The 11,217-nt window shown below is 51.2% G+C and overlaps 1 protein-coding gene across 1 annotated transcript; it reads right to left on the bottom strand.

Annotated features, from left to right (window-relative positions):
* Nucleotides 1-491: 491 nt before the first annotated feature.
* LOC142014948 (uncharacterized) lies at nucleotides 492-7,464 on the bottom strand. Its single transcript, XM_074998272.1, has 4 exons — nucleotides 7,430-7,464; nucleotides 6,789-6,915; nucleotides 5,980-6,096; nucleotides 492-2,789 (listed from the first exon to the last, which is right to left on the bottom strand). The coding sequence occupies exons 1-4, from the start codon at nucleotides 7,451-7,453 to the stop codon at nucleotides 1,942-1,944; spliced, it is 1,116 nt and encodes a 371-aa protein (XP_074854373.1). The 5' UTR covers nucleotides 7,454-7,464; the 3' UTR covers nucleotides 492-1,941.
* Between the last annotated feature and the right edge of the window lie 3,753 nt (nucleotides 7,465-11,217).

Genomic DNA, 11,217 nt, shown 5'->3' on the forward strand with positions numbered 1-11,217 from the left:
GAGGATTTGAGAAGGTAGCAAGATGTGAGGCAGGATGGGGAAGACCACTTACAGTCACACTGGCCCTGGGAGTTCCCTGTCCTTGGGCTCCCCCAGGAAGAGGCTGCCAAGGTCCAGGCTGGCCTGTGGGTGTCAGTTGAATGCAACTGCACCATATTTACCCTCAGTGGCCAAACCAGGACCCATGCTCCAAGCTCCTCCCTCTCAGCCTCCCCCCTCTGCCCAGGCTGTGACAGTGTATGCAACATGTTAAAGTGAATTTGTCAAACTCTCCTGTAACTGGCTGAACTGTTCGGTTTACACCATCGTGTTTGCTGTTACAGCAGGACAACCTCTATTTGAGAGCGGGTTCCTCTTCCTGGTTCAGGAGAAAAGGCAGGAAAATCAGAAAGAGCGGGAAACTGTTGCTAGGCAACCAGACACCCCTAAATGTTCAGATGAAAAATAAACACCGCTTTCGGCATGTGTAAGAAAAGAAGTCTGTAGGATGTAAAACCTTTATTAATCAGTAGATAATGTGGATATACAGACATAAAAACAGAATCACAGTGCAACATTAGTCTAAGTAAAACCATGCTGGATTACAGATGTTGCTGGCCGAGAGAGGTTCACTCTTGACTATGTTAAAAGCCAGGGGAGGCATTTGGACACTGATTTCAGAACAGAGATTCTGGATACCTTGTAAGAATCATTTGGTAACTGGGGTTATTTTCTTATCTGATGTATTTCCCAAGCTTTACTGCTAACCCTGTATTCAAAGGGAAGTCACGCAGGAGGACTGCTGGAGCGCCAACTCAGGATAGGGTCCACCTGGGGGACTCCATTTTCTGCACAGTGTCATCGGCACAGGGTTAACGTCGGGCAGCTCTGATCTTAGGGTTGTTTTCTAGAGGTGGTTCCCAGAAAGCTTCCCTTTGGACCCCTGGTTATAGCATGAAACTTGAGTCCTGCTGGGTTGTACCTTAACCAATTACATCCTTAAAATGTTGCTTCCCAAGCCTTTGCATACAACAACATAATAATTTAACCAGTGGTATCCCACCACCTCAACTGATTTACACCTAGCAACATTCAGTATGCCGGGGACAGAAACAATTAGAGAACCAGAGATCAGACAGCAACAGTAGGGGAATGGGGACCACAAGGACAGGAAAACAAAGGAATGAGGATTTCACAACCCCAGCGATTTATAAGTCATTTTGTCTGACAGCTACTGCACTAAGTTTTCTTTAACCGTCTGGAGAGCTGTTTCTTTTCCTGGTTACAGCAGGTGCCACTAGGACAGGGTCTCCTCCTTAACAGCCTGGTCTCACACTTTCAATGTCAGTTAGACGGAATGAGAAGGTGTGACTTCCTGCTTTACCACTGATGGCTGCAGCTCTTTTAAGCTGGCTGTAGACCAAGGCCTTAGGCTTCAAGGCTTACAACATGGGCTCGGAAAAAAAGCTGATCCTTATACGTCGGCTGCATCTGCTGGGGCTGTGCCAAGCCCCACTGCGTGCCAGAGGCTCGTCAGACCCTGGCAGCGGCAGGCCATTAGCGTGCACGACCCTATGCCGGATGAGATTGGCCAACTCAGAAAAGCGCTTGCCACAGTCAATACAGCTGTACAGCCGCTTCTCACTGTGAACACGCTGGTGCATTTTCAGGTGCGAGCGATGTGCAAAACTCTTACCACAAAGAGGGCACTGGAATGGCCACTCAGTGTGTGCACACTGGTGTTTACACAGGTGTTTGAGTTGTGCAAAGCCCTTGGCACACTCAGTGCACTAGGGCAGCCATTCGCCACGAGGGGTGAACTGATGTCTTTCCAAGCGTGATATGCGCTCAAAGCCCATGTCGCAGTCAGCACAGCAGCTACCTGGTGTGCCCACGCTGGTGTGTTCTCAGGTTTCATCTCCGTGCGAAGCTCTGGCTGCAGTCAGCCCAGCGGTACGGCCGCTATCTGGTGTGCGTGCGCTGGTGTCTTCTCAGGTTTGAGATATCTGTACAGCCCTTGCCGCAGTCAGCACAGCGGTACGGCTGCTCCCCGGTGTGCGTGCGCTGGTGTTTTCTCAGGCTGGCGCTCTGTACAAAGTCCTTGCCGCAGTCAGCACAACGGTACGGCCGCTCCCCGGTGTGCACATGCTGGTGTCTTGTCAGCTTTGAGCTCTGTGCAAAGCCCTTGCCACAGTCGGCACACTGGTATGGCCACTCCCCAGTGTGCATGTTCTGGTGTGTTCTCAGGCTTGACCTGCTGGTAAAATCCTTGCCACAGTCAGCACAACAGTAGGGCCGCTCCCCAGTGTGCGTGCGCTTATGTTTTCTCAGGGCTGACTTGTCTGCAAAGCCTTTGCCGCAGTCGGCACAGCGGTACGGCCGCTCTCCAGTGTGCATGTGCTTGTGAGTTCTCAGGGTAGAACTGTGTGTAAAGCCCTTGCCGCACTCGGCACAGCGGTATGGCCGCTCCCCGGTGTGCGTGTGCTGGTGTGTTCTCAGGATTGATCTGTCTGTAAAGCCCTTCCCGCAGTGGGCACAGTGGTACGGCCGCTCCCCGGTGTGCGTGTACTGGTGCCGGTTCAGGGCGAAGGCTTTTTTGAAGTTCTTGCCACAGTCAAAGCAGTGGTGGGGATGTTGCCCCATGCAGAGACTCTGCCGTGCAGCCAGGTCCATTTTCTGGCTGAGTTTACCCCAGACACAGACTACACCCTGTGCACGGCTCCCTTCATGAGATCGGGGATCCTGCTGCCCTGTCACATATTCTCCAAATGCAGGCTGTGTCCTCTTTCTGCCAGGGATCCTGGGCCCTGCTGGAGAGAGCAGGGGCAATCCCCATATTAGATCACGGTTAGGGCTGCAGGTGTATCAAGGAAAGAAAAATGTCACAGATTCAGTGATTTCCCCTTTCTCTGTGTCTTTAAGAATCAAATTCAGGATACAGCCCCAAAAATCAGAGCTGCCAGACTGCAACATTCTTACAACCGCAATGTGCAGAACTTAGAATGTGTAACAGAGAATTTGGGAAGCTCACAAGACCTGCCATACAAACTGATGTCCCCCACATGGAGTGATGGCCACATGTCATACATGATTGACACCTCCCTGCTGTGACACATTCCCAGCTTTCTCCCGATTCCCTGAGCACAACACAACATAGCAAAAAAAATAGTCAAATTAAACCAGCTGGGGATATGAAGGGTAAGAAATGAGTACTTTACAAATCTACTGGAAGTGAGAGAAAGAGTAAGGATAGGCTAAGCCGATTGCTAAATGAGGAGGGAAAGACAGTAAGACAAAATGCAGCAATGGCCAAACTACTCCATGCCTCTTTTCTGTCAGTCTTCACCAAAAAGTTTGCTGTGGAAGTCAACCAATGGCTGCTAACATCAGTATCAATGGGGTAGGAGCTGAGGCTAAAATGGGAAAAGAAAGAGTGAAGAATTACTTAGGCTCATGGTGTTCAATACATTCAAAGTGATCAGAGAGGGTGTGGGGCCGTTACAGGATGAGGAAGGTAGCCTAGTGACAGAGGATGCAGGAAAAGCTGAAGTACTCAATTCTTTTTCTGCCTCAGTCTTCACAGACAAGATCAGTTCCCCACCTATGGCACTAGGCAATGCAGTGTGGGAAGGAGGTAAGCAGCCCTTGGTGGGGAAAGAACAGGTTAAGCACTACTTAGAAAAGCCAGACACACACAAATCCTTGGGTCTGGATTTAATACACTGAAGGGTTCGGAGGAAATTGGCAGATGTCATTGCAGAGCCTTTGGTCATTATCTTTGAAAACTTGCGGAGATCAGGACTGATCCAGAAAGAGTGGGAAAAAGCAAATGTGGTAGCCGTCTTTAAAAAAGAAAAGAAGGACAATCCAGGGAACTACAGACTGGTCAACCTTTCCTCAGTCCCTGGAAGAATCATGGAGGGGACTCTCAACAGTAGTCAACATGGATTCACCAAGGGAAAGTCATGCTTGACCAACCTGATGAGCTTCTATGATGAGATAACTGGCTCTGTGGACATGGGGAAGTCAATGGATGTGACATATCTTGACTCTCCCACAATATTCTTGCGCGTAAGTTAAGACAGTATGGATTGGATAAATGAACTGTAAGGTAGATAGAAAGCTGGCTTGACAAACAAGCCCAGCGGGTAGTGGTCAATGGCTCACTGTCTGGCTGGTGGTTGGTTTCACGTGGAGTGCCCCAAGGATCGGTTCTATGTTTAACATCTTTATTAATGACCTGACCTGGGGGATGGGTTGCACCCTCAGCAATTTTGCAAATGACACTATGCTATGGGGTCAGGTAGATACATTGGAAGGTAGGCACAGGGTTCAGAGCAACCTAGACAAATTGGAGGATTGGGCCAAAAGAAATTTGATGAGGTTCAACAAGCAGAAGTGAAGAGTCCTGCACTTGCGATGGAAGAATCCCAAGCACTTCTACATGCTGGGGATCGACTGGCAAAGTAGCAGTGCAGAAGAAAAGGATCTGGGGATTACAGCGGATGAGGTACCGGATATGAGTCAACAGTGTGCCCTTGCAGCCAAGCAGGCTGACAGCATATTAGGGTGCATTAGGAGAAGCATTTCCAGCAGACAGAGAGAAGTTATTATTCCCCTCTACTCAGCATCAGTGAGGGCACATCTGGAGTATTGCATCTAGTTCTGGGCCCTCCAATACAGTAAGGATGTGGATGCTTCAGAGCAGGTTCAGTGGAGGGCAACAAAAATGATTCAGGGGCTGAAGCACATGACTTAAGAGGTGAAGCTGAGAGATTTGGGCTTATTTAGTTTACAGAAGAGAAAAGTGAGGGGTTATTTGATAGCAGCCTTCAACTTCCTCAAAGACAGCTCTAAAGAAGATGGAGAGAAACCGTTCTCAGTGATGACAGATGGCAGAACAAGGAACAATGGTCTGAAGTTACAGAGGGAGAGGTGTAGATTGGATATTAGGGAAAACTATTTTACCAGGAGGGTGGTGAAGCACTCAGACCTGTTACTGAGACATGTGGTGGAATTTCCATCCCTACAGGTTTTTAAGTCCCAGCTTGAGGTAGTCCTGGCTGGGATGATTTGGTTGGAGTTGTTCCTGCTGTAGGCAGGGGGCTGGACTAGATGACCTCCTGAGGTCCATTCCAGCCCTAGAATTCTATGATTAGCCGCTCGCCACATATGGTGAATAGACACTGTGTTGTGGCAAATCCACAACCTTTCGAGCCACACGTGGCTCACGGAGACTTTAAACAAAGCTCCTCCTGAGAGCCACACGCAAAATAAAAGTTTGCTCACCCCTGCGTCATAGCACTGAAGATGCCCTCATTTGGGTAGATGACTATGCACAGGATGAATAAATACTGAGACCAGAAGTGCTAACAAGCTTAGATTCCACCTAGGAAGATGTAGGGTAGACATGTGGAAAAACTTCCAAATTGTCAGGGTAATTAAGCACTGGATTAAATTATCTGAGCAAGTTGTGGAATCTCCACCTCTGGAAGATTTTAAGAACAATTAGATGAATACCCATCAGAGATGGCTTGAGTAATACATAGTCCTGTCTCTGTGCAGAGGGTGGACTAGATAACCTAGTAAGGCTCCTTCTAGTCCTACATGACAATGCTTTCTGTGATTCAGAGATATGGAGGCCAGACAGGGTCTTTTGACCCATCCAACCTGGCTTCCTGGACATCCCAGCCAGAGAATCTCTCACAGCCACTCCTGTCTCTGTCCCAACAATTCCTGCCTAAGCTAGAGCAGGGCTTTGAGAACAACACTCCATCTCCACTGAGGGACGCACAGTGATCAAGAATATATCTTGTCCCAAGGGGAGCTTTGCCAGTGGCTCATTCGCCTCCCACTGTAACACTGGCACCTAATTCCCAACATAAATGCATCTCACTTCAGCTCCCAGCAGGAGGATCTGCTCTGCCTTTGCCTTGCATATTCAGGAACCACATCCTAGCAGCTGCGCAAGGCAGAAGGGACTCAATTATCATCACTCACGTGAGGAGGGGGTCTCAGGTCCGGAACATTTCTTAAAATTCTGGGCATCCTCGACCCAGAGCTCTGCCTCCCGTAGCTCGATCCGGCAGATTAAGTCCGGTGTGGAACCCGAATAGCCTGTTTGAGGGGACAGAATGAGTTTTATCACTGACGTTTTGGGAGCAGCAATTCATTGATGCCTTTGGGCTGCCTAGCTCAGGAGGGACTTGGCCACAGTGTGCCTGCACAGGACCTGGCATATCAAAGAAGCAATCCCATGTGCTGCTTCAGAGGCAAAAGAAAAAATCCAGAGCAGGAGCATAATGAAATAAAATGAAACGATGTAAACCTTCCTTGCAAAGAAACCTCCTCCCTCTCCCCCCAGGTAAGGCCACGTCTGCTTTGAAGGGGCAATGTCTACTGCCTTTCTCAGTTTGCAAGGGGGGTTCAGCCATGGCAGGTGTCAATGTGTGTCACTGTTACATAGACCTCTCTGGTCTTTTGCTAAGGATGTTCAGCTCTATGATGTTATACGTATAATGTTCACTCCTTCTCGGGATGTGGGGAGCTGTTACAGGAAAGTTTTCCTCTTTGCCTTATTTGGCCATGTGCTGTTTGCAACCACCTCTGTGCCAGGACTGAGGTACATAATGCAAACAAATAAGGTACATTATGTTTCACTCCAGGCTCTGCAGCCCTGATTTCTCCTTTAAGACAAAGCCAACCTGAAAATGACTGATGTTGGTCTGTTTGTCACCACTGGGGTGCAGGATGGCAGCGAGGGAACACAGAGATTTCACAGCTTTTACAAAAGATAAACACCTCCTTACCCAGGGACAGGAGGGCCCGGTAATTGCTCAGCATCTGGTCCCGGTACAGCCGCTGCTCCGGCGGGGACAGGAGCTCCCACTCCTCCCGGCTGAAATACAAAGCCACGGCCTCGAACGCCGCCTCCAGCTGCGGGCACACGTCACACACTCACATTCCAGGGACCCTCCGCCAGCCTCTGCCCCGCCCCTCCGAACCCCACAAGGGCCGCACGGCCAGCGCGCCCCAGCCGGCGACGCGGCGCGGCGCGGCACTGCAGAGCGCCCCCTGGCGGCAGCGCGGCCTTCGCTGGGGCTGCCCGTCCGCACGTGCCCAGAACAAAGGGGACAGAACAGAGCGAACCCCGCTCCGCCCCGGGCTCCCCGCGGGCCTGTGGGGCGGGGACCCGCCTCCTGCTCCCCCTCCCAGCCGGAGTCCCCCCACCCCGCAGCCCCGGGACTGGGGTCCCCCCGCTCCGCCTCCGTCTCGCAGCCTCCGGGCTCCTCCGCCCGGCCAGGACCGCTCCCGGTTCCCTACAGCTGGACCCCCCCGCACGCTCCGAGCCTCTGGGGCGATTCCCGGGGTCCCAGCGCCGCTCCACAGCCGCTACCCCCGATCCCGCTCTCACAGTGTCCCAGGAGCCCCGGCCCCCACCAACCCCTACCTGCGCCTGCCCTGCTGTAGCCATCGCCGGGCAGCGCCCGCCTGCGCCTGCGCCTGCGCCTCCAGCTCCTTTCGCCTATCAGGACTCCTGGGTCCCACTGCTCGTCCCGGCTGATCGCTGGAGGCCTCTGGCGATGGGCGGCGGCCCGTGGGGCCGGGACTGGCCGGAGGTTGCTCGAGACAACTCTGGCCCTGGCCCGTGTGTATGAGATGGTGACACCGGGGTGACGGAGCAGAGACCCTGTCCGGGAAGAGATGGTGGGGGCAGCCCCAGCTGGGGAGAATGGAAAGTAACCTCACAAAGGGAATTGTGGGGCCCAGGGACTGAACATGGGGCTAAACATGGCTTCAGCCTTTGCGGGGGCATGAACGTATCACCTGTGTTCTGGTGTAAATGACTTAAATACAAGAGCGCCGTTCCAAAGGGGGCATCCCTGCAGCAGGGCAGACCCAGACAGCTTCCTGCCCTGCCCAGGGCAGATCCCCTTGTGGGGTGACAGCTGCACATGATCCCCCCTTAACGGGCTTCCCTAGAAGGACCCATCATATCACCTGGGGACATGGCTGCCCTGCATTGGTGACCTGCCTGGGACCCCATCTGCCCCATCCCGTCCTGAGTGAACCCCTCTGGGGGGGTCAGTCTGAAGAGGCCACACAAGGGTGCTAATGGAGCTGCATTAACCCAGAGAGGGGAAGCCCCAGATGTGGTTGCGGAAACAAGCATGAAATCTACGCGTGGCATAACGGGGGATTGGAATCTGGGTACAAGGTGCAGAGGGGCAGAACACAGCCCTGGGTGTCTTTGGGTACGGGACATAGCAGGAGACTAATGGCACAGAGAGACTAGAATATGGTGGGTGGATGGGAGAGGCTATGAAAACAGCAGGTAAGGAGCAGTTCATGGGACAGGTGAAGTGGGAGAGCACATGGGATCAGAGGGGACAGCATGCCAAAGAAGGGAGCTGCCGGTATAGTCATCAGGGTGGAGGTAGATGGGTGGGGCAGGAGGAAGCAGGACAGGGGAGATAGTTGCAGACAGGAAGGCCGGGGCAGTGGGGTTAAGATGTGAGGGGTGGAGGTAGTACAAAGGCAGAATTAGGGAAGGTACCAGATGTGAGTTGGGAGGGGGAGAAGGACCACTTACCAGGTAACACTGGCTCTGGGAGTTCCCTGTCCTTGGGCTCCCCCAGGGAGAGGCTGCCAGGGTCCAGGCTGGCCTGTGGGTGTCAGTTCTACACAACTGCCTCATATTTACCCTCAGTAGCCAAACCAGGGCACATGCTCCCAGCTCTTTCCTCTGACCCTCGTCCCTGTAAGGAACATGTCATTAAGGCAAATTGGTCAAACTCTCTTGTAACTGGTTGAACTGTTCAATTAAACCCCCCAACTTTCAGAGGGGTTTCCTCCTCCTGATTCAGAAGAAAAAGTGGGAAAAACAGAGGAAGATTGGGAAATTGTTGCTAGGCAACCAGACTCCCCTAAATAGAGAGTGCTCACAGAGTTCGGGGCTCTTTGTCTCTCCTCTTGTCACAGGGAGGGTGCAGTGAGAGCTGTTCCTAAGTGACAGGTTTTCTCAGAAGGTTGGTCATGAGCTTGAAATGACAGTTTGTAGATTTAATTAGGTGACATCAGAGGATTTATCATCAAAGGGAAACATACCAGCAGTAGCATCCACCCACGAGGACGCTGCGAATGGGCCAGGGTGGGCACTTAGATAGGATCCTGCCTGACCTCTTACTACCATCCACTTTGATTATCCTGTTTGTGGGCTCCTCATTTGAACGCCTTAAAAGGTCGGGTGAAAGGGGAAACTTACTAGAGATCTAAGGAATCTTCTGCAGCCAGGATCTGTTACAACATGAGACACTGTATGACATTATTGATACTCTGCAGAAGTGGGGCTTCGCCTTAGATGAGGTACTGGGGAATTAGGTTGGGATCTGTATCTGGTAATTGGGGCAGGGTTGCCCTGTCTTAGTAAGAAAAGAGAATAGATTAGATCAGGGTCAGCAAACTTTTTTTATGTTGGTCCCCACTTTTTGATCCTGCAATTAGCAGAGCCCTCACCAACCCATATAACGTAGTTCAAACCAATGGAAATTTCATTTATGTTTATTTTTCAAAATAACACCCCTTGCAGCATGTGTAACAAAAGAAGTCTGTAGAATATAAAAACTATTAATAGGTATGTAAATATGAATACATGTACATAAAAACAGTAACACAGTTCAACATAAATCTAAGTACACTCATCCCTCGCTATACGAGCCCAATGGGTTCCCAAATTTCTGCTCGTAGATGAATACTCATAAGAACAACACTAAATTCCCATTAAAGTACATGTACAAATCTCCAATTCATTCCAAGTGCTTGTAACTTGACATAAACCAGTTGAGTCTAGATACTTTTCTGATGTATTTGAATAGTTTGGCACCAGAAATAATAGGATGTAGTGTATGTATGTAGAGAGGGATTCCCAACCTATGGGTCAGGACCCAAACATGGGTCACATTACATTTGTTAAAGGTCGCCAGCTGGGCAGTTCCCAGCTGCATGTGGCTGTTAAAGAAGCCATTTGCAGTTTCTTAACACCACTGCCTCAGGCAGATATCTATCAATAGTGATAGCTGCTGGAGATGGCAGCTATCTCTATCACTAGGGATAGCAATTACCTTCTGCCTAGGTGCTGAAACCTTAACACTTGAGTTAATTGCTGTGAGCAGGAGGGCTTGGGAAGCCACCCAGCATAGCAGCCCCGGTGAAGAGGCTACAGGAGGAGAAGTTTCTAAGGCTAGGGCTGTTGAGGGATGCAGGGGGGGTCTGAGACTGGGGGCAATTTGGGGCTGAAGGTGGGGTTGTAAGGCTGGGGGCAGTTTGGAGCTGCTGGGGGGCTCTAAGGCTGGAGGTAGTTTGGGGTTGCTGGGGGGGTTTAAGGCCAGAGGCAGTTTGGGACCATGTGGTGTGGGGGGGTTAAAACCTGGCTGAAGGTGTGGTCTGTGGGGTGGGGGGGACTAATACAGTAAACCCTCGAGTTACCCAGGGTTTCTCCTACAACCCCTGCCTAACTTGAATTTTCCTGCAAGGGGAGGGGAGTCAGGATCCACCAGGGCTGGTCAGTTTCATGACTCACAGAGTGGCAAGAGCTGGGAACCAGGGGCAGGTTGCTTCCAGTCTCTCCATAGCTTGCAGAGGGTGGGGGTGGGGGGCAGGAAACTGATCAGCTCGTGGCTGGTCAGTTTCATGTTCCTGCCAGTGCAGGGGAGGGAACCAGGCTAAGAGCCTTCTCCTTCTCTCCCCCCAGCCGAAGGGCTGTCAGCAGCTGCATGTCTGAGGGAAGGGAGGGGAAAGGCTCCAACCACGGGGCTGCGGGTCTCCCTGCCCCCGGCCAGAGACTCCACTCATATAAGCGGGGGAAGTTCACTCATATCGTGAATAAAGTTAGGTATATATATTCCTCATTCCAGCGAGTACTCGTTAGTAAAGTACTTGTTAAACAAGGGATGAGCGTAAAACCATTCCAGATTACGGATGTTGCTGGACGAGTGTTCTGGACGAGAGAGGTTCAACCTGAACTTGGTTAAGAGCCTAGGGAGGCATTCACTGACTTCCGAACAGAGATTCCGGATACCTCACAAAAATTGCTCAGTAACTGGAGTTATTTTCTTATCTAACCTATTTCCCAAGCTTTACTGCTAACCCTGTATTCAAAGGGAAGTCACGCAGAGGCACTGCTAGAGCTCCAACTCAGACTCAGGATCGAGTCTACCTGAGGGGGCTCCATTTTCTGCA

Source organism: Carettochelys insculpta, chromosome 6 (assembly GCF_033958435.1).
Source record: "Carettochelys insculpta isolate YL-2023 chromosome 6, ASM3395843v1, whole genome shotgun sequence".
Taxonomy (NCBI): domain Eukaryota; kingdom Metazoa; phylum Chordata; order Testudines; family Carettochelyidae; genus Carettochelys; species Carettochelys insculpta.

Coding starts and splice junctions, on each gene's coding strand:
- LOC142014948 (XM_074998272.1), bottom strand. CDS start 7,453: ATGGCTACAGCAGGGCAGGCGCAG. Junction 6,916..7,429: donor CTACAGCAGGGCAGGCGCAG/GTAGGGGTTGGT, acceptor GTGTGCCCGCAG/CTGGAGGCGGCGTTCGAGGC. Junction 2,790..5,979: donor ACCTGAGACCCCCTCCTCAC/GTGAGTGATGAT, acceptor TGCTCTCTCCAG/CAGGGCCCAGGATCCCTGGC.